Source organism: Antedon bifida, chromosome 2, assembly GCF_963402885.1.
Source record: "Antedon bifida chromosome 2, ecAntBifi1.1, whole genome shotgun sequence".
Lineage (NCBI taxonomy): Eukaryota > Metazoa > Echinodermata > Crinoidea > Comatulida > Antedonidae > Antedon > Antedon bifida.
In genome coordinates, this window is record NC_136227.1 from 28,943,624 (window position 1) to 28,968,047 (window position 24,424).

Consider the following 24,424-nt stretch of genomic DNA (forward strand, 5'->3'; position numbering starts at 1 on the left):
AGAGTGAAAAATTTGTCAAAATATGTATTTTTAATAGTTGCTGTGTAAAAACTTATAAAAAAAACTTTTGCAGCAAACATTATTATAAAACAACCTACCAATGCATTTGCATGTTTGGCATCCATTCTCGTCTTGTTCAAATCCATGTGGACACAGTACTTGACAGTTTGTCGATGGGCATGGAGGAGGCTCTGAATAAATATAATCAATTATCAATTATAGGTGAGTTAAAGCATTGTTTATTAAATCATTTAACATAAAGAATGGAGAATTACAAAATGTTATTACTTTTGCATTTTTCTCTTGATACTAGTCGCAAATTTTGATTGGTTCGACACGCAACCAGGTCAAGCATGCACTCGCTAGCGTATGTAGCTCCATCACTTCCACAAACAGGTCCAACATCTGGACAGCTAACAGGACACTTGCATGTTGCTACACCCCTTGCTTCACTGCATCCATAACGACATTCTAGCTCATCACATGATTTGACCACCTGACCTGGTTCCAGTAACTCACCTAAAATAATAAAGTAAGTCAGTTAATTATTGGGTATTCAAAAGTCCTATACTGTATAACATACGGTAAGTTAAGTTAAAAAATATAATTCAGATGTTGTACTTACATCCAGATGATGTCATAACCTCTTCAAATGGACAGATATCACACTTCATTCCCATAACAGATTCTTTACATAGACACTGTCCAGTCATTTGATGACAATCATCACGTATCGATCCACCAGGCTGACAACTACAGGCTAAAGTATAATAATATTGGTACATTTAAATTAAGCTGAAACTTGGGGGTACCACATGACTTGCAGACCACTTGCTCAATAAATAAAATAGTATATTACACAACGCATATTCCGATTATCAAAAACTAGTTGTATTTTTTTGTAATTAAAAGCACAGGTTTCCAGGAGAAAAACTAAACAGTATAGGTAGTGGCACAATTTTGAAAAATCCTGGTACTATCTGGCATAGTGAACTTCCTAGATTTTGGGTTACAGTTGAAAGATATGTAAACATTTGATGTGTGGTGGTTGGTTGTGCTGTGTTTTGTGAATGGTATCAATTGTTTTCTAAGTTGTGTACTGATCCTCCGGGGGAAGTCTTGTACAAAAGAGGTCATAAAGAATAAAAAAGAAATGTTTAGTTTTGAAAGTAAAGGTATATTGTAAACTATAATTTACCTCGACAACCACTATTTCCATTCTGAATTCCTCTGAAGTCCCAGAAGCCTGGTTCACACCGATCACATCTGCTTCCACCAACACCCGGTTTACACGAACACTGGAATGATGTTGGGTCACATGTTCTTCTATAGGATCCTAGCTCATTACATTTGCACAAGCCTTTACAAAAATGAAAATGAATAAAATGTAGTTTCTCATTCCTTAATCACATATGGCTTTCGGTCATTTATTTTCACATGTTTTATATTTGGTGGGATTGCAAGAACCAGTGTATTAAGTCATTAAATCTAATAATCATTTTAGGAGATTTAAAATGTATACTTACTTGGACAACCTGCAAAGTTTGTTCCTCTTGCAGAAGTCTTTCCATCTGGGCAGCAACCATACATAGACTCTGTGCATCCATGAGTTTTGTCCTCTGAAAATAAATTTTAATACAACAATTAATATTTTCATAATTTTATAACATTTCCTTAAAATTATGGTGGCTAATTCTTAATACAAGTGATTAAAACCTTATTATTACTAGAGAAATTGTGCATGTTAAATCAAAGTATCTCTGACAGAACAGAGACGTAGTTTTATCAACATCAACAACAAGTACAAGAACAATTAATTTATTTAGGTGCTACCAAAGAGCAGAATGTATTGATATACAGTGTGAAAATCACACATCACATTCTTTAGAGTGAATAGAAATGGTGCTTGAAAACCATCTAAAGCTAAATAAGCATTTCATCAAACCATTTATGAGATGACACCTCTGGCGAATCGAAAAACCTTACTAAACAAAACAGGTAGTTTTAATACTAGGCAGCTCCAGACAAAAGCATTCTGATACACAATAAGCCACATACTCTCACAAGAACTACTGGTAACACCTGATAAACTAAGAAAATCTTTATGCATCTACTAATCAGGTTCTTTGTTGATTGTTGGTCAGAGAAGTTTTTCCATCACAAAACAATATCTGCAACTCAATCATACACTGTATGGCACCAAGACTCAAGGTACAATGGTTGTTCTTTTTTTATTTGAGGAAGGCTTCATAATTTTACAACATTATTACAATATATCAAACAAATAACACAATAAATCACATCACTGTACCCAGTAATATAAGGATGACACACATCTCAAGTAAACTACATAATATACTTAGGTGGGTGAACCATACAATAGGAAAACAGAAAAGACTGTGCAAAACTGTATCACTGTCATTTTAACAAACCTGGAAAAGCTAGATGTCAAAAATGATGCATTGTATAAGAAAATAAACATAAGAAAATTATTTTTAAAAAAATATATATTATTGATATTTAATATAGAATTGTAAAGTATCTAAATAATGTAATTAATTATGTTAAACATGTATTTAAATTATTTAATTTTGAAAGATGGTCATTAATGGTAGATGAATGGTCTTATCAATTTATCCTATCAATAACAATACATTGATTAATCATTAAATCAATACATTGATTAATCATTACATCAATATTATTGATTAATCATTAATAATAATTTACAACAACAAAATATTCTCACCTGGACAGCATTTAGCAAATGTTTTCTCTGTATTGGTATGGCAGTAACTTTTCTCAGGACAGGTATCAGAACCTTCCTCTGGTCCACAGTACAGATCTTCATTAGTACCTGGTCTCTTCAATGGTGTCTCACCATCACAGGCACCAAAATCTTCTGCAATATAAAATATTTATTTACTAGAGGACACCCTTGTTATGAGGACATCAATCTTGTGAAATGAAAGAAGGCAATAAATGCTTTAAACATCCATATTAAGAGGACACTTTCTTTGGAAATTAACCAGGGAAATGTTTCAACACTACAGCCAACCCTTAATCAAGAGACACATCTATTCATGGAAAATGTCTTTGGTCCTGACGGTATCCTCTTTATAGTAGTTCTAACGTATAAGAATACAGTTATATGAGCTATGAAAATAAATGTTACCTTCACAAGAGCTATACTTTGTGGTAGCTATATATTTACTGCTCTTGCAAGAATGCTCTCTCATGTTACATTCACTAGCGTATGTCTTGCCATCTGAACCACAAACAGGTTCACGTAAAAGAGGACAGCGAAACTTGCAATTACAACGACCAAACTCATCATCAGTCTGTTCGCACGTTCCATAAAAACAGTTGTACCTAGTATCGCAACGTTTACCTGAACCATCATCTTCTCCAGACCCAGAACCTTTATTCAAAATAAGACATTATTAAAGTGTAAATATACTGTACTTATTTTGATGACTTTTGATTGAATGATACTGGCATAAACTAGTTTATTGATGCTGGCATAAACTGGTATTGGTTTACTGATACTGGAATAAACTGGTTGATGATACTGGCATAAACTAGTTTACTGATATTGGAATAAACTGGTTTCCTGATACTGGCATAAACTAGTTTACTGATACTGGAATACACTGGTTTACTGATACTAGACTAAACTGGCTTATTGATACTGATATAAATTAGTGTTGATACTGATAGTGGTATAAACTGGTTTAAAATCCTATTGATTTACTGATACTGGAACAAACTGGTTTATTGATACTGATATAAACTAGTGCTGATAGTGGTATAAACTGGTTTAAACTTGTATTGATTTACTGATACTGGAACAAACTGGTTTATTGATACTGGTATAAACTGTTATAAACATAGTTAAAACTTTACTCCTACAGATTAATTTTTATGTTTAGATATACCTTTTAGTATTAAATTACACCATACAAGAGAACACAAAAAGATGAATTATTGAATAATAAAAAAGGTAAGAAATAGTTAAAAAATATTTATTAAAAATTAAAAACACAGGTTTCATAACTTATTTAATCCACTTATAAATTAAAATGAAAGATTGTAAATGTATGTAAAATGTGACTGAAATGATGTAGTGAATTTACACAACAAATAGCGTAATGTTATAGGTACTTTAGCAACAATAACAACATGGTGAGAAAAGTTAGAGTTACCAAGCACATCACAGAAATTGAGCAACATTGGATCAAATAACACAAACATGTAATTAGTTTTACCAAACTAAAGAACCTATTGTTTTTGTCAATGATAAATATCAAATTGTTAAATTGTTCCAACAAATTAGGGCATACAACACTGCATTTATGTGTAGTGGGAACCCAGCTTTAGTGAGTATTAATTATTAGAACTTGTTGACAGGCACCAAGAAAAAAAGAAAGTAAATGTCCAACAAAATAAACAATTTTACTTTAATACAATACAATAATCTATTTAATTCAACAAATTCAATAATCCACAACCTTTACTTTAAACTTATGACAAACAATGAAACAGATGATAAACAACAGAATAGATAGTAAACAGATACACAAAACAATTATGGATTATTTCTTAATTTAACAGAATGTTTGACTTTGATCTGCAATGAACTGTAGAACTCTGTATTTTTTATATGCCCTTATTTTAGCAGAGAATTGTTTCAGAAAGTAAGAATGTAAAAATTTAGATCTGCGGACTTGTTTAAAAATCTGGCTGGTAATTTAAGAAAAGGGAATCAATGTAAAAATGGATGGTAATTTGACTGTCTTCGAAAATGATTAGAGGATAGAAGATAACAAAAATACAAGCTCTACAGTATTGAAATTGGACAAATTTGACAAGGACAGTGTTTGGACAATTAACAGTGTGGCTACTCTACCTAGTCCACTTCCTTCGTCTCCTGATCCAGACCCTGAATTTAAAATAAATTAAGAAAACAAACTAAATGTTAGTAACAAAATAAATAAACTTAAAACAAATTGTTGTTAATAAATGTGAATTTAAAATTATTTTTAAAAAATGACTATAAACTATTAATGTGTTATATTGAATTAAGACTTTATCTGATAGCACATTTTAGGACTTAAAATCACCATTCACATATTGACAAGCTTGTGCAGCACAAATGCAAACTAGTGCAAACACTATCTACCAGGTGTTATTCTTAACACATGACCATTCCAACAGGTGCCAACTTAACAGTGTTTAACTATGTAGTACCTGGATTACCAGGTGCCAAATATTGCTGATTCCATACATACATTTGTGATATTTCTCACTAAGCAACATTAATATTCCTATAAAAGCAGTATAAAATTATTAACATTTATACACATTGAAACACCAATACCATGTTTACATAGGCCTAATGTACTGCGGTATTACATGTTAAAATTACACTATAATAAATAACAACACTATGTAGATGTCCCTGATGAAATTGGGAAGGCACTCCAATTTGTTGGTTGTCGTAGATAAAAAAAAGGTGACTTTCTCATTGCATTGGGAACATCTCCACAAATGTCACATGATTTTCTATCCTAAACTATCCATCAAGCACAAAAAAAAAAGCAGAAGACAAAGTACCATAACCAAAAAAAGAACAAAATGTTCGAAATGTGTCAAATACCTCAAAAGGTCTGTCTACAAACATTGTTTATTCTCTGAATCATTGCATGTATGTAAGCACAAGGGTTTGTGTTTTTTTTATAAAACCTGTGCAAAAAAAAGTGTAAAATCTATAGTACTACAATCCAGTCTGTAGGCATACTAAATTCACAATGCAAGTGCACATAAAGACAACAAGATGCAAAAACGTCTGAGATTGTATAGTTTGAATATATTCATTAGAAGTAACATACTTTATTTTCCACAAGGGAAATCACTAGCTTCAGAATGAACGTGTATTTGATGTGTTTCCATATGCATGCCAATACATCAGATGGTAGTGTACTGTATCGATTAGTAATTAATGATTAGAAATTTTGTGGAAATCTTCTTTTTCGAGAATTTGTGTGAAGTTTAGTAAGGTCTTAAATCTTATAAAAAAACTTTCAACAGTCTCAAAGTTTTGGTTCTTTATGCAATTTTTTTTCTATTTCAAATTAAAATGTGAAATTTGAAGCTATGTGAAAAAAAAACCCCAAACAATTCTGTGATATCTTTCAGGCAACCCCACAGCCTAATTTGTATGCAAAAACAATTGCAGGAATTGATGCATGTTTTGTATTTAATATTAGACAATTTTTATTTATTTTTTTATTTATTTATTTATTGATTATCTTGATGTAACTAGTTTTTTTCTCTTATCACAAGCCCCTTGGGGTTTCTTGAAGGTTCATTTCACCTTCAATTTATTTTACTTCTCTTTGTTATGTGTATTATTTGTGTTTTTTTAATGAGATGAATAAAAGAGAATTAGAGAATTGAATTGATGTGCTGTGCATATCTAAAGCTTAAGCCCATCAAGAATTAAAGCAAGAATCCCAAGACATTCAATATTTAATATGATAAATACCAGAACCACTGAAGTCATCCTCATCATCATCATCTGTGTAAATAAATGAATGCAAATTAACTAGTAAATATACAAATAATAATGACCTAAGCTATGCAAAGACAAATAACAAACTTCGCAATCGTAAATCTATCAGCACCTAAACAAAAATTGCAAGTTAATGAAGGAAAAAGGTTCTAATTGATACCTGTAAGTCTGTAACAAATTACATGTTGTATGCTTGTTTTTTTTCTGGAAGGAGACAATTCCTGCGTAACCAAATTACATGTGAACTGGTTCTAACCGGAATTTTCCAAATGTTTTTTTTTTAACTGTAGTTTTCTCCTCCCATGGTTTCGCTTGAGTAACCACTGTACAGGACTGTTGATTGTGATAAAGTGTTAATGTTAGTTTTTTAAATACAAACTTCAAAAGAATTAGATACTCACCTTGTTCACACCTTCCATCAAAATCTTTAAGAATATTTTTCTTTGTTTCACAACTTGCCAGTTTCATTGAGCACTCATTATCATAAGTCTTGCCATCATCACCACATATTGGTTGGAAGTTCAAAGGGCAGACTGTCTGGCATTGACACATTCCTCGATCACACTCAGCTCCAAACTCGCAGGTGACATCAGCACATTCATCTATAAGAAATTAACAATGGTAGTAGCTTTATTCCATTATACCTCAAAAAGATTACAGTAAAGGCAAACAATCATCACCAAGCTTTAGTGCCATTGTTACTACTGTAAAGTAAGAAATCCAAAAAAAGTATGGAAGATAAATGAAATATTTTACTGGAATAAGTTCCAGTAATAGTTATAGCAAATAGGTTACTGCAGTACACACTACTACTGCAGTATTATTAAAGAATTTAAGCTTGGATCCAATGCAGGACGCAATGCAAGGATGTAAACACATCTCAAGTGAGTTGACCAATCACAAGTGACAGTTTGGATGTTCAATTGTGTTATGATTGGTCGTTATAATAAATAAACATGCGTTGCGCTTACGTCTTTGATTTAAATCCTAGTGGGAACCAAGCTTTATGTTTAGGTAAAAGAACAAAAGTGAAATATAAATAAAAACGTGATAGAAGCTAAATGAATATTAAATGTGATGCCGTTACTGAGTGAATGTGAACATTTTAAAGTGCAGTGCTAACTTACCACAAAGACCCAGTGATGCCACAGATGTATTTGCTTTGGTTTTACAAGCTTCTACACGTAGTACACATTCATTACTGTACGTGACTCCATCAGAACCACACACTGGAGCCTGGACTTCTATGCATCCTTCTGAACAAACGCACTTAGGTCCATCTATAGTCATCTCACAGATGGCACCATACTCACACTCATGTTGCTCACAACCCTCTGAAATGAAATAGTTAGACTCCACTGTACTAGTGCTACCTAAAATGAATCGTTTATTTACAGAATAGTACAAAATGAATAAAAAAGTGTATAGGAAAGTTTTCTTGTATTTTTTATATTATGTAAAGATGTATGAAACTAAAATAGTCAGGAAAGATAGATAGAGAAGATTGAAAACAAACGTGTGTTTTGTATACCGAGTGATGTTATGCAATGAAACTAGAAATTTAATCTTAGGGTGAGTGAAAAAAAGTGCTAATTGTAACCACTACTTGACTCAATAAGACTTCTAAGATGCGTGATTATATAACTATACAACTTGACAAAAATGATAAATATCGGGAGAATTACATCCAAAATTATTATTTTTTATATTATATATCAGTAAATAATGGCTGGGAAAAAGTAAAGCTCTGTCTGCACTATCAAACTAGTTTGGCAAAAAAAGTGTGATATGCTTAAATATGGTAGCGATATGACATCATCATGTGTATATATAGGCACACCACATTTTTTGATAGTGTAGACAAAGCTTAAGAATAGCATAGGGCATACAGTAAGCTTTGTGAAAAATATGTTGGCAAAACATTTTTCATTTTTGATAAGGAAAGGAGGCCTGGACTAATAAATCTGAATCTAGTATTAGGGCCTAAGTTGTAGATTTGTGCAATATCAGGATGGTTTTTACAATCAGGAGAATTTTCACCTATAATGGAAAATATTAGGTGACCATGATTATTGGGAGACTAGGTATAATACACTACCAAAAAATGCAAACCAGTCCTTACCGCATAGACCTTCATATGCAATAACAATATCCATCTTCAGTTCGCAGGCTGCTTGATAGAGTTCACAGCCACTACCATAAGACGTACCATCACTTCCACAAACTGGTTTATATATTACAGGACACATCATGTCGCATATGCAAACTGGTTTGCCGCCCTCTACAATACAGTTACCAAAGTCACAGAGATGTTCTAGACACAAAGCTGCTTCGTCAGTCACTGAATTTTAAGACAAATACAAATATGGTTTGGGGTTAATCATAGAACTGATGCTACCACAACACTATTTGATTAGTAGGCATGTGTTGACAATCATGTTTATCAAGTCATAGTAGAAACTAAAGATCCTTTTACTATACTTGCATTGAGAACACAACCATGTAAATAACTCTTCTTGTGGGACTTGGAACAAATGAGCTAAAAATTATTTATCATACCTCTAGACCACCAAGCTTACGCCGATAGCTATGGTTAGATTCAAGCTCAAGGAAGCAGGGACCTACTGCACCGACATAATATTAATTCCTTAACTATTCAAGTAGGAAAAAACATCTTACAAACTAACTTCACTCTTTGATGCAAAGCTATTTGAACATAAATATACGCAACAATAACTAATATTTACATGTTTGAAATTACTGATTTTATTATTAATTTATTATTTAAAAAACTCACCGCATTCACCCTCAGATACTATAGCCATCTCAATGGCATTTACACAACGTTCTCTGTCAAAATGACATTTACTGTGATATGTATTTCCGTCTGTACTACACACTGGTTCATATATGTCTGCACACACAGGACAGGCACACATTGGATCACCGTTCATGTCAACAATACACAGGCTGAATGGGCATACCCAGTTTAAACATGGATCTGAAATGAATATTTAAATAGAAATATTTTATATATTATTAATTTATGAATACTGACTACACCAATCGCCAAACATTAGTGACATTTGCAGCACCCCTAATTCTAGAAAAAAGTGAAATTATATTTAATATTTTTGCTAATATCAAGGTAGGCCTACTGTTTTATAGTTTCATAAGAACAATTCTTCCTTATTATAAAATATGTATGAAATGCATAGTATACAAAACACAGGTCAATACACTGTATTGTATTGAAGCAGGTGCAAAGTGACTTAAAATATTTAATGTTGTATTTCAATCATGTAACAACAGAATATTCAATTTACCTTGTAAATTAATCAATTAATATTCACATAATGAGTTATTTAATGACAGCTATGTTTGCCATTCCAATGTAAGGAGTTTTATCCTTAGGCTGTTTAAGTGGGTGATGTTATACACTGTTCATATTTACTTAATTTGTCTACTGTATTCATTTTATAACAGCAGGCAGTGAGAACTAGAGATATATTGTGAATAGACGAGGCTGGGTGAAACTCCTCAAAATATATTTGAATTTATTAAGAGTTGGTGAAAACATGTTTTGTACCTATAATTTATAGTAAAACACACATACTTTCTTCTTTCATACACATCCAACAGCGAGCCACTCAACAATTACAGGATGGATATTCTATTTTATAATTTATTGTGCTTTATTTGAGTCTTAGAAGGCAGAGTTGAAAGAGTTGCAAGCACCTTAACCACAAAACTACATGGTAGTCCACTATATTGAATTCATGAGTGGGTGAAAAATATTTAGATTGTCTTCCATGCTATAACCTCTGACAATGAGAGAGTATGTCATTGAATTTCTCATCTTTAGGTCTACTGGTCCACATTATTTAATATATATAATTTTTTTGTTTTATTGTTTGAAATTTCTTTTACTTAAAAAACAAGATTTAAATCATGGGAGAATAAAATTCTAGAATTTGATTTATGTATATTGTAATATTATAAGACAAATGACAAATTTAATGAAATATTTCATGAAATCCCTACCAGAAATATATATGTTTGAAGTAATGAAATACGTTTGATATTGAGCCAAAGTACATCTTCTTATGTCAATCATCAGGGTAACAGATGGGGACTTTAATGTTGCATCAGTAAGCGACGATTAATGCTTCAGATACTCGTTACCATAATGAGCAAACTATTTGACCTACACATCAATTTTCTAACCTTTTAGTTTGTAGATAAAATGCTGAATCATTTTTTAAAAATCTGTAGTTTTGTTGAGTAATATTTCAACAACAAAATGCAATTAGTTCGAATTGGGTAGTTTCGGTTAAAACAACTTTGTTTTGTAATTTGGTATGGTTTCAAAAAGTCTCTAAAATTGTGATTTTCAAGTTATGTTCTCCCTTCTGAATGGAAAGGCCTATGTTGGTTTATCCAGGTAAGCCAGGCACAAATACTTGTAGACCAATCATTTTTTTTTCATATTTAATTTGACAAGGTCTTTAATTATTTATTAATAATGGAACACGTTTTTTAAATCATCCAATATTTAATCACTGTTCAGGTTATATTTATAGTGGCAATTGGTAAAAATGAACCAAAATTTGAAACCTCTGATCAAAATCAATCAAATGTATTCAATGGTAAACATTTTTCTATTGATCATTACTTTAATTGTTCAAGTATAATACTGACTTACTATAGTAATAACATAATATAAATATTTTATTACCATACAGTATATAAATGAAAAATATTTCTTTTCACTTGTTAAATACAAAATAGTTATAATTCATTAAGATTGATACATCATATACTACTTAATAACAATTTGTATAGCTTATAAAATTTAAGCAACATTGAAAATTGCTGCATGAACAATAACAGTGAAAGAAATTCTACAGTCAAAATAATTGTAATTTGCAAATAGGTTAATAATCTATTTCAATTGTATAAATAATCCAAGTCTCAACATAAATTGAAATATTATGCGTACATTACAAATTACTCATAAATAATGAAAAGCAATATAATATCTAATAATTGGATTCAAAATCGAAGGGAAATTAATTGGTCAGATTTATGAAATGATCTAATATTGCTACTAGACATTTTGTTGAAGGAATGTGTATAAAGGAAGTTTATGTTTTTTAATAGTAATTTTAAAATATTAATAATAATATCTTTAAAAATTGTCTTCTTCTTAAAAATAAAATGATCTTCATATATACGTAGAATTGTTCTATTAATAACTTCTTTGATAAGGCGCAATATAAATGGTTTATGTATGTATAGTATAATAATCAAATAGTTAATATAAAATAATAATAAAATATAAATAATTGCATTTATTCTTAATTTTCCTGAATAAATTTTAAACCAAAAGCGGGTGAATGTTTGACAAAATGTGGGAGTTTGTTCCAAATAGCAAAGAAAGAAAGAAAGTCTACACTATTAAACTAGTCTGACAACAAAGCTGTGATGTGCCCAAATATGGTAATGATATGCCCAAATATGATGGTGACATGACATCATCGTGTCCATATATGGTCACATCACATTTTTTTGTCACATCAAGTTTGATAGTATAAACAGAGCTTTAAATGTTGGTATGCAAATAGATGGCAATGATTTGTAGAGTAACAAGTGATGACGGATGGGAAATTTAATAAATAAAGCGTTATTTAACATTAAAATAAGAATACAGAAAACTGTATATCATGAAAAAGGGAAAAAAAACTTGAAAACTAGGCCTTGGAATGCACATTCTTCTGGACATAGACTTATGTTATTTAAACCACATATTCATATATTTTAAAATAAAGGAAATCAAGTGGAATAATTTCTTTTCATACTAAATTTCGAAAAACTCATTTGGGAATGTGCATAGAATAATTGCATAATCTAAAATTTAATCATGACAAAAAAAGTGATACTTAAAAAGCACAGTTCACATATTAGAAATGAGCATGCCTTGTTTGCAATGGACCATCATGTATGCATGTTTTTCCAATCATATCTTTATTCAACTTAGCAGTCATGCGAGAGATACATTAACTTTAACAGAACAACCAACCATTTTTTCCCCTAGCCCAAATGTTTTTCTTTTCCGTTTTTTTTTTTGGGTCAGTGTCAGCTTAAAAATGTTTTTGTTTGTCCGAGTACATGTTTTAGTTATTTCAGCTTTTTTATCTTCCGATTTCAGAATGTTTCTATTGATATGGAGCTGTAGCTTGGTGGTTAACATGACTTGCCTTCCAATCCCAAGATCCAGGGTTTAATACTGACCTAGTGCCAGAGATAACTCTTTCAACTATATTCCCTAAGCCTTAAATGAGACCTTTTATAAGCATGATATCATTTATGATCAATAGTTTACTGTATTTATCCATCCTAATTTGCAAGTTACTCTTTGTTGGATGCGTATGAAATAATAATTTTATATAATAACGTCAACAGTATACTGATCATTTCTGCTAAACTATGGTAATGAAGAATAAATAGAATTTAGATCCAAGATTCCATGACAATGCCTCTGCAGGGCCGCCTATAAAGTGATGATCCCAGCATTGTGTAGGCTTCCATCAACTATGCAGCCATGTCAATTTGGCTGTAGAAAATACATAACATTTCTATTGGAACCAACTTGTTAAAGCCAGCTTTTTCAATTACTATTATCTGGTAATGTGTCAAAATATCTTGATTTTGTAAATAGTTTTTAAATGTCTTTAAATTCTTTGTATAATACTTTGAATGTTTTTTCTTTATCTTTCTTATTGTATGTATATCTTTCATATGGACAGTTTGTCTGAAATAGAGTTGGATTTAATTGAATTTAATTAATTCTTAATATAGACCACTAAATCATGCTAATTTCTAAAACCTGTTAATTATCAATATCCAATAGTCATGAAAACTTTAACAGATACTGTAGATACAGTAAGTACTAAACTAACAACACGATGCCGGATCAAGCACCAACAGTTGACAATATTGACATAATTGAACTTTAAGCATTAGGTCATGCGACTCCGCCATTTACGCTGGATCTGTTCGAAGTCTTGCGGTAAATGATGCTTGAGAAAATCAACATATGACTCAGAAATTTACTAGGAAAATTTTGCAAGCAATTTACTTTTTCACACTTTCATGAACATGGGAATATTTAATCAATTCAGTATATCAATAACAATTTACACGAAAAACAAATGGGTAAATTTATATTAAAAATGTCAAAGATATACAGAAGAAAGTACACTAGAACCCCACATACAGGGAACACCACTATAAGGGGATCCGATAATTTCCCATGAAATGAACATGGGACACATGTTACACTATGACCAACCCCTATTTAGGGAACCATTTCTTGTTACGAAAGATCATGATGTCCTTTTTTATCCCATAATATGCCACACACAATTAAGAAATTAGGCCGGTTTGCATTTTATACATTTTAAAGATTTTTTTTTCCTTATTTTATGTATTTAGGCACATGTGGCCAAGGATAATAAATAGTAAAATAATCACTGTCCTATCAGATAGGTGGATCAGATAGGCTATTTTGTGAATCAGTTCACCCGGGTAATCCACTTATCTTGAATAATGAACTGGGTTCTTTCTGCACACGTACAAACTGAGAACACTAGACCTTTTTTTTTGGTTCCACCATCAGAACTAGGAGTGAGTCAGCCTCGAACCGATGCCGATATTGTTGACCCTTTAGGTAAGGTAAATGACGCTCCTGTCTTAGGCGCTCGGCCATTTAACTTTCTCAATAGAGTCTTTTATTCCAATTGTTTTTTTCAGACAAATTCTAAAAGTATTTCAAACCAGATGAATATTTAAAATCACCAAATAACTTACTTTCAACTTTGTAACATTCTCCATTACTAAGAGGGAATAAGTCCATATGTGATTCACAAGCTGCTTTTTCAATTTCACATGTATTATTATATATCTTCCAATCATTTGCACATATTTCAGCCTTTGGTAGTTCATCACACTCCATGTCGCACCGACAGTAGGGTGATCGGTCCTCATCTATCCCACATACTCCATGGCTGCATAGGAATAGTCTACAAGGATCTGAAAAAAATATATTTATATAACACAATTATTGGGACAGCGCAGCAATGATTTGACAAACGGTTATAATTAATCAAGAACAAAATTTAAAAAGTAAAATAAAAGTTCCATGTGAGTGAATTAAGAGATTAATAGAGTCCAATTTTAAATTTGTATTATTCATGTTGAACATTTTCATTTTTATCATTTATTTGATAAGACATCCAGAACTTCTAATAGTTATATCTCTATGGCTCACAGGCCAGAAGTGTTGACATTTACAAGCAACCATTGGAGAGTTTTTTAAATCAGACATTTTATCCCATAATGAGCTTAAAATATCTTTTACAAAATTTATTGTTAGGAATAACACGCTTTTATAAACACTTAATTTAAATGGACACTACAGCACTACTAAATCAATAAACTATGATTTGTTAATTTCCAATATGGCATTGTTGTGGAATATGTAGTGTTTCAAAAAGTCTATAGTATAGCAGGTGTCAACATTAATGTAAGCTAGAGTCTTATTTTGATAAGCAAGCTCTCGTCACTTTATCATCATTCACGTACGTTACGTACATGATTACGCTTCTTGTAAAAGTCCAATTTGTCCTTTGTAATCAATATATTCTGATGAAATAGCTGCGGGTTATTAAAAGATTTACCGAAATTAAAATGTGATGATAGAAATTGTATTTAACCGGAAATAACAGTGGCCTTTGTCGGACATTAACCAAATCTGTCACATTCATAAACCATTAAATTTTAGTTTAGTTAATAAATGATTTTATTTTGCAAATAATTTTAAGCAGATGAAATAAGTATTTGTTAATAATAAAATAAAAGGTATATTATTTTCATGAAAAATATTATATGGACATGATGTATGGGGCGCCAAAAATGTCACCAACCTGCTACCTGTAATGTATTATGGTAAATGTTAGAGGTACCATAACAATGTACTGTAACTTGTAAGTGTTTTAAATTAAATTGAAAAGTACACATTAAATACAATATTTACTGAAAAGATGAAGTTGAATTAACATCATTTTATATTTAATTGGCCCGTTTCATCAATAATTCATTTACCTAGTGTAAATTGACAGATTAATTAGTTATCCGCTTGGTATACCAAGCGGATAACTCCTTGTAATTGTATGAGATCAATATTTTTTTTCTGTATTATTCTTCTTTCCTTCCTTCCTTTTTGTGAGTCGTGTTCCTCTAAAATGTGTAAACATAACATTTCATAACTTTGACAACATATGGGCATTTACGTGAAGTTGTGCACCTCCTATTTTTGAATGACGTCATAGTTGCGCAACGTGACTTATGCGCAATTTTATGAATTTCAATGATTGATCATAGATTAAAAACCAAAAGTCATTTAGTATTGACACTTTGACAAAATTTAAGTCATATCAGGGGCAAACTTTCTACGGATTAAAAATGGCATGTTTGACAAGAAGTTACGCGCGCACGCGCATTTAAAATTTCAAAATGCGCAAAATTAATTTCTAATCAACTTTTTACGCGTTTCTTGTCATTTTGAGCATGTCAAAAATTCCCACGGGCGCGCAATTTTTTATGCGCGCGGTGCGCACATAGCGTTAAAAACATATTTTTTTCTCTTGAATTATATTTTTCAAGCCTTTCCCAGTGATTTTGAAAACAATTTAGACCTTTTCCAGTTTAAATAACGCCATACGAACACGTTGAATTAGACAATTCGTGCGCGTTTTTTATGAAAAAGCTTAAAAAATCGTCAAAATTATGTCTGTTTTTAAACAGTCATAGTTTCTAAAGTAAACCGTTAACCGTTTATTTTTATTACAAAATCTAGAAGTTGATGAGTTGTAGATATCGGATCATGCATCAATAAGGCTAAAAAAACATTGTGACGTCATCGTATGGCCACACGAATGTAAAATATAGGATTTTTGTCTCTTTCGTTATTGCTCATCACATTCAATGGAGCGCATCGCGCTTATCTGTATTCCTTTTTCTCCTACATTTATATATTGTGTAGGTCAATCAACTTTCTTTAGCATGAGATAAAAATATTTTAATTTTTATGACGTCATCATGCCTAAAAATTTTAATTACGTGGGTCATTAATTTCATCTTTACAGTAAATTTTAATCTGTAATAGCTCGTAAGAATAAAATGTGATAATCACGATTAAAACGTTTTCTGGAAGCTATTGGATTGTAGATACGAATTCATGTAAACATTTTGCCAATCGGATGTTGTGACGTCATCATATGGCCAGTTGAATAAAAAAAGTCGTATTTTCATATTTTGCGTAATAGTTCATCACATTTAAAAGGGTGCGCATCTATATTTTACGTATTCAAATTTCTTCTACACGTTAATATGTTGTTCCTGAGATAATTTCCTTCTGAAATTGCTATCTAAGTGTTTCATTTTGATACCGTCGCCATGTTAAAAATTGGAATAAATGGCGGGTCCCGTAATTTCACCTATTCTACACTGTATGTAATATGTATACAGCTTATACTGTTTGCATGTATATACTATATGACACAAAATTCAGCACTAACAGCATGTCATATTCTTCAGTTCTTGTCATAATGCCATAATCTTTATCTGTGTGCAATATTCCAACGTATGACGTGCACGTGGCGTTTGTCGTGGTGCGGATAACTAACTCGTCAAAGTGACGAGTTTCATGTCTAGTTAGTATTGTAGTATTCTGGTATTTAGACAAGTCACGTTCATAGTCAGTGTTATTGATGAGAATGACATGCATATCTAGCTTCTACCTGCTTCTAGCATTTTCTAATCAATTTGTAGTTATACAGGTAGTAGAATGTGTCTCTTAACAAGCTGTTATAGTCCCAAAGTGACAAAAAGAGTATTAGAAGATATGGTATTAAAAGATAACAATTATTATTTTAAAAAAACAAAAAATATTGATAATTTTTTTCATATTTTATTCGTGGTCTGATGATTGGATTTAAACTTTTTTGGAACTACTGTTAAAACAATTTGTTCAGATTTAATAGAACCTTTTTGAAATAATTGTTTCAAAAACTCTGTCTACACTATCAAACTCCATGTGCCCATATAAGATATGATGATGTCATATTTTATTTATTTATTTTTTTTAAATGTTTATTTAAAACATATTTAGACAGGATAAAAACACATCAGGTATAGATAATGGATATTGTTTTAAAATGGTCCTGTTTTTTTAGCAATAGATTAAAAACATTTACAATGAAACTTTAAAATCACAATACAAAGAAAATATTTACAAAGTTTTTTACTATATTTGAACATATCACTACCATATTTGGGCATCAAACTAGTTTGATAGTGTAGACACGAGCTTTAGTGTTTTGGAAATGGGACAAACAAAATAAATACAGAAATGTATAAACTGTCATATCATAAATACTTAAACTGAAAACAGTTCAGTTACAGCCCATTTACACGATTAACTCAGATTTATAGAATAGTAGGATAGCCTAGGAATCAAGTGTACCTCTCTGGAGACCTGACATATTTTCAAATCATCCACAGCTAAAATTAAATTTCATCTTTTTAAAATGTTAATCCGCCAATTCATTTATGATCACTGATTGGCTATTTTCTTGTGGCTGTGTGTAAATGGAACTAAAACAAAAACGCCATAGTGCAACGAAAACAAAGTGTATACTTTGTATGGAATCCAAAATAGGCTAGCTACTATATAACCTTGATCTTCAGAATATAACTATTATTCAACATATTATTTTGGTACTAATGATGCTGATACAACTGATGTCGCATTTTGAGTTTATATGAAATAATGTAAAAACAGAACAGAACATAAAATTGTTTAATTATTATAAATATGCAAGGTACATTGGCATTTAATCTGCCTGATGAATCAAATCATTATACTTTATTTAAACTTGTTTATAAATTATTTAGCAAGTTTTTTTTTTCATACACTGACAGTGGCGACTGCCTCATAAACAAGGTAAACTCATAGAGTAAATAAGTTATTGATATAAAAAAATATAGTTACTGCAGTAATTTCTGTAATATAATTTTGACATGATCACTTTCATAAATATTCTTCGTTTTGTCAAATGATATTTTCTCACTACAATTACTTTAAATGTTGGTATATCTGTATGTTCTAGGCCGATTAAGGCCTTCCATTCAGTTTAATTTGAAACATGGTGGCCAATCTTGACACCTGCTCCCATACCCAAACTACTTTGGTACCTACAGTACATCACTGAATAATAGTACAGTAGGTTATTTAATAATTAGTACTTAGTAGGTATCTAAGATTGAAAGTTAATTTTCTTAAAGAAATTTTTAAAAAATGATATAGTACTTACTGCATTCGCCTTTGTAAACCACCTCAATAGATTTCTTTTGAACACAGCCACTAAGAGTTAGAGAGCATTCATTTGAGTAACTAGTTCCATCACTTCCACAAACCACTGAGTGATCTGACAAATCACAGTCTTGGGGGCAGACACATTTAGCGGCGGAGCCATCCTGCGTGAGCATGCACTCGGCACCAAACTCGCAGTTCTTATTGTCACAGGGGTTACCAAACTCTGAAAGGCATATTGAAACGCAGGTTATAACCACTGGAAGAACGCTGGCTACCATTGTGGTTTAGTGACAAACCGTATGGGGTATAAACTTGCACCACTAAACAAAAAAAAGTGCAAAGTCTACTGCAGTCTCATGAGTTAATTCACCTACAAGTCCATGGACTTTGATATGCAAATACGAACATACATATTCTATTACACATACTACATGTACTAATGCTCTTTGTGAATGGTCTGGCACTAGGCAGCGTTTATTAATTTATCCGCTTCTCACTACTCTTTGTTAATCTTCAAATTAGTGATGCTAGGTTAGAACAATCCATCAATTTTTTTGTCTCAGCATCCATGCACCGATCACAAGTCAATACATTATTGTTTAAGTTCTTTATATTCCTCTTTCCCGATGATTTTAAAGAGAAAGACTGTACTGTTACGATACTGTTTAAATGTAAATTTTCATTTACAAGTGTAACAATTTAGCACTCTCAACAGTGTCTAAACATCGTGTGACGGATTATTAATAAAGTCTCGACAATATCCAATGAAACGTTGGTTAATTTAAGTGGATCAATACACTGTTAATTGGACTTCTTGCCGGGTGTCGGGATTCTACGAACTTTGACCCAGGTGCAAGCTACAAGAGCACTCAAGTGAGATTATTAAACGATATTAGTGTTAAGCTTGCAATTAAGTTGAAAGGGTTCCACTATGGGTATTTCTTATTCGTTCATTACATGACACAGAGTGTACTTGTAATGAGGTAATTGAATAGAAGATTGATTAGCAGTAGGTCTATAGACATGGTGGTTAATAATGTATTCAATTATACTGTCTCAGTTTGAATAGTCAATACACGCACCTGTATTTTATAATTTGCCAAATTGTTACTGTGTATTTACACTTGTGATGTATACTGGGATAGTTTTAGATTAACACTTAAATGTGCATTTTACTGGAGTTTAGGGATGTGTTTCCACTTAACTGTGATTGGGATAGTTAGGGAAACACATTAATGTGCTGTTTACTTTGATAGTGTATTTACACTTAAATGTGCTGTTTATTGGGGTAAAAATTGAGGTGTATTTACACTTAAATGTGACGTTTACTTTGATTACATTAAGGGTGTATTTACACTAATGTGCAGTTTACTTTGATAGACATTAAGGGTGTATTTACACTTAAATGTGCAGTTTACTTTGATAGACATTAAGAATGTATTTACACTTAAATGTGCTGTTTATTGGGATAGACATTAAGGGTGTATTTACACTTAAATGTGCACTGACTGTTTACTGGTTAGGTTGAAAGATAATATATTGTATTGTCTTGTTGAATCACTGTAATTTAGTTTCAATTGTACAGTAATTAGTATATTCTGTGATAATAAGATAAACAATCAGAATGTCCATTTAATAAAAAAAAATCTGGTTTTCTTTTAAATTGTCATAAATTATTAATGATTATATAATTTTACATTTATCAAATAATTTTTTTATAATTTTTTAAGCCATAAAATTAAAATATTAAAAGCAACTTAATAAAAGTGTCTGAAAAGAAAAATTGTTTAAAATACTAAAGGGGACAGAATGTGATTTAATCAAAAAATAAAAATGATTTAAATTGCAATGACGTCAATCAGAGTACATGACTATTCTCTTGACTACATTTCAGTGTTGCGTGAAAAATACTTACGCATAAATTTCAAATACAAATGATTTAATTATTAAAATTTGAAATAAATCAAATTGAAAAATGTGTACATTTATTTTTTACACCAATTAAAATTCATTTCAATTATACATAGCTAACGGGCAATGTCGATTAATAAATAAATTTAATTTAACCAATGTAAGGCATTGTCGATTAAATGAATTTAATAACTGATGTATCTTATGAAAGCAAAAGAAAAACCAATCTACTTTCTTCACAGTAAATGAACATGGCCTTGTATGAAAGTCTCAGTAGTACAATAATAAAAATGATTTAAGAGTTTGCAAGTCTGGAATAATATTGCTTTTATTTGAATCTGAAACTAAAACTATCACAAATTAGATCATATGGTACATATTGTTTGCGAACACTTTACCTACGCTATCGGAGTTAAATAGTCAATCTTGCATCTTAGAGGTACTGTGCATCAGAGCTATATTGGAGTAATGGTACCGATTTAATCCTCTGTCTACACTATCAAACTAGTTTGACAAATAAAGTTTGATGTGCCCAAAAATGGTAATGATATGCCCAAATATGGTAGTAATATGACATCGTGTCCATATATGGGCACATCACATTTTTTCAATCACATAAAATTTGATAATGTAGACAGAGCATAAGAGAATTATGTCGGTTATAATTCGGATATTATTTGAATCAGCTTTTGTTCTATCTATACTTTAATTTTAGTTTATAAGAAGAATTAAGTCTAAAAGGTCAACAGCGATGGCTAAAACAAGCTTGTACAGATGATATTCAAGCCATTCTTTAAAAATTATCTTTTTCATATAATGTGCTTGCTTGAATATCTTCATCTGTCCGGTGTTTTGCTTTCTCCTTTTCCTTCTCTTTTTTATAATAATAATAATATAATTTGTTTTCCTCTCTTTTTCTGCCCAACTTATTGTTACTGTACTTCACTTTTTTCTGGGAGCCTGGATGTAAAGATATGCTTCCTTCCACACATACTATGTTTTTAATTATTATCAAACTTTTAATTATTTTTAATAACTTATAAATAATTGTTTATATGTGTGGAGAATGTGCTATTGAATAAATAACAAATAAAAGTAAGCAGTGAGTATAGGCCCTACTGCAACAATATGAAAAATAATTTAATATGGCTTTACCAAGCTCTCTATGACCACAGTTGTACCTACCTTCTGAACAAGGTCCATCTGAAACTTTTCTAATAAGTTTACTTTCTATGCATGAGTGTCTAAGTAATGTGCACTCGCTAAAGTAAGTAATGCCGTCGCTTCCACACACAGGGGTGTAGATATCAGCACAGGCATCTGGACAAATACAAATGGGATCATGGTTCTCATTCAATTGACAAATGGCTCCAAATCCGCAGATTATCCTCATACATGGTGCTGTGGAAATAAGCAAAATTGTTTAAAATATGATTTTCATGACAAATTGATTGGTCTATATTATGTTATTTAGAAATGCATACCACCATATCTGAAAAATTATACAATCAAATCAAAACACATTTGATCTTTATTGTAGTTTCAATTCATTTTTTAAAATTTGTATTTTCATCTGTAGTATCACCATGCATTTTTTATATACTTTACTTATTTATTTCTGTTGTTTGTGTGTAGATAATATAACACAACCATTTAAATACACATCCGTGTAAACATTTTCTTTCATATTTTAATTCTTATCTTACTTCTATTAATGTATTAACACATTTAGCATCAAAAGCACACAACATTTCAAATGTAAGGCATGGTGACCTCAACCATTTCCCCATCTACATCCTCCACATCACTTTAATTTACAGAAACTTTCATTTGCATACCTTAAATTAGATGTTATTCTATTTACTATGGCCCGAACGACCGTGGGAACTTTTGAAAAATGACAAAATAAATCATTATCACAATGATAACACTGAAGATGATATTGACAATTGTGATGATCACCCCTTAATACTTCTGACAAGGTCGAATATTTTCTTTAAACTTTCATAAATAAAGACATCTTTATTCAAACTCAAACTAAAACAAAGACAATAGGTTTTATTCTACATTAAGTGTTTGTTTTCTTATTCCGATTCACTGTATTGCCGTAAGCATTTGCATTCATCTCTTTTGATATTAATTCAGTCAAGTGTTTATCGTCCAATGAAAGTATACAAAAGCAATAAGTACAACAGCTAGTGGAGTTCAAAGGCATCTTACGACCGTCCCTGTGTTCCTTTCACGCTTCATCGCTCGCATAGACCCGAGGTGTTGTTCTCGGAGTTGCTGCCATTTAGCAACTATTCACAAAGTTCCCCCTTAAAACTGTTCTCACCGTTTGAATGTTTGCCCGCAATGAAACTCTAAACGAGATTTATTGACAAAAAAAAATAAGTCTTGCGGTCAACTTCATTCTTAGATTCTAACATGACTTTCAAAGTACTTAAGAGGTGACTTTGTATATCATGTGAACAGTGTCTGATATAAGGTACTTGGCTAAAAGTACACAACACTTACTGTGTTACTTAACCCTAATATGTTTCTAAATACTTAAAATTGTTATATAATATATTTTTTTGTGTACTTGTTGCATGGTTAATAGTTTCTATTTGTTAGTTATATTGCTCATAGGCATGGAATTAGACACCTAAACAAAATCAACAAAGTATACTCTTTATGGATGGAATATTTTATATTTCAGAAAATCTAAAAAGCTTTTTGGAAATAATGATTGGTTGATTTTCGGAGTCATATGAATGAGGCTTAGTGCCTGGGTTAAAATACCTTAATACAGGCTTTATACCTTGATAGTTGCCATTACCAGAGTTACAATAATAGGTCTATGAAAAGTACACATTTACAAGGTAAGGATTATTGAAAGTTCAGCTCTCCAAAAAGTAGGGTATTATTTAACCCAAGGTGAGTCAATGTAAGTTCAAGTTCACTCAATTGAAAGTACAACAAGCACATTTTTAAGAAAATGTATTCATAGTGGATAGTCCCATACAATTATACCTCATCAATGTTTGTTGCTGCACCAACTTCTTTTGTGACAATGACATTATATTGTTATATATCACAACTACAATTTAATGTTTGCCTTCTTAAATGAATTCAGTATGGCGCCTTTGTTTTTGTTTGTTTTTAATGCATGAAATATTCATAAAAATTTAATAAATGTTTTTCTCCGTGACATTTCTTAAACCTTGTACCTAGCCTTATAAAAATTTAACTTAATATTCAGATCTCATATGTAATAAAATATAATTTTTCCTATTACTTTACAACAAATCGATTGCAGCCTTAAATCTATCTGGTTATCTAAATCTACCTTTCTACTTTTTTTCTCTTGAGGGTGGCTGAGAGAAGTGATAATTTTGGCAATTTTTCCTAGTTAAGTGTTTTATTAATTCGCATGAATTATAATTTTCATATTAAAAATGATAATTATCAGAACTGTATAGATAAACTAAAGAAAATTTATGGCAGGTGTCAGTTCT

The 24,424-nt window shown here is 31.1% G+C and overlaps 1 protein-coding gene across 7 annotated transcripts in view; it reads right to left on the bottom strand.

Moving 5' to 3' along the window:
• The window catches only part of LOC144858966 (agrin-like), a 78,044-nt gene that overhangs the window by 16,939 nt on the left and 36,681 nt on the right, over window positions 1–24,424 (bottom strand). For 4 of the 7 annotated variants that reach the window (XM_078715136.1, XM_078715132.1, XM_078715131.1 and 1 more), the window contains exons 3-18: window positions 22,110–22,325; window positions 19,012–19,236; window positions 14,447–14,668; window positions 9,372–9,575; window positions 8,697–8,915; window positions 7,702–7,908; window positions 6,976–7,176; window positions 6,548–6,580; window positions 4,910–4,942; window positions 3,176–3,421; window positions 2,750–2,902; window positions 1,527–1,619; window positions 1,199–1,360; window positions 626–760; window positions 289–519; window positions 99–191 (exon numbers count right to left, since the gene is read on the bottom strand). In XM_078715136.1, coding sequence (XP_078571262.1) covers window positions 99–191; window positions 289–519; window positions 626–760; window positions 1,199–1,360; window positions 1,527–1,619; window positions 2,750–2,902; window positions 3,176–3,421; window positions 4,910–4,942; window positions 6,548–6,580; window positions 6,976–7,176; window positions 7,702–7,908; window positions 8,697–8,915; window positions 9,372–9,575; window positions 14,447–14,668; window positions 19,012–19,236; window positions 22,110–22,325 — 2,673 coding nt within the window. The remainder of the gene's footprint in view (window positions 1–98; window positions 192–288; window positions 520–625; window positions 761–1,198; window positions 1,361–1,526; window positions 1,620–2,749; window positions 2,903–3,175; window positions 3,422–4,909; window positions 4,943–6,547; window positions 6,581–6,975; window positions 7,177–7,701; window positions 7,909–8,696; window positions 8,916–9,371; window positions 9,576–14,446; window positions 14,669–19,011; window positions 19,237–22,109; window positions 22,326–24,424) is intronic. The other 3 variants (XM_078715134.1, XM_078715133.1, XM_078715135.1) reach the window with 3 other exon arrangements.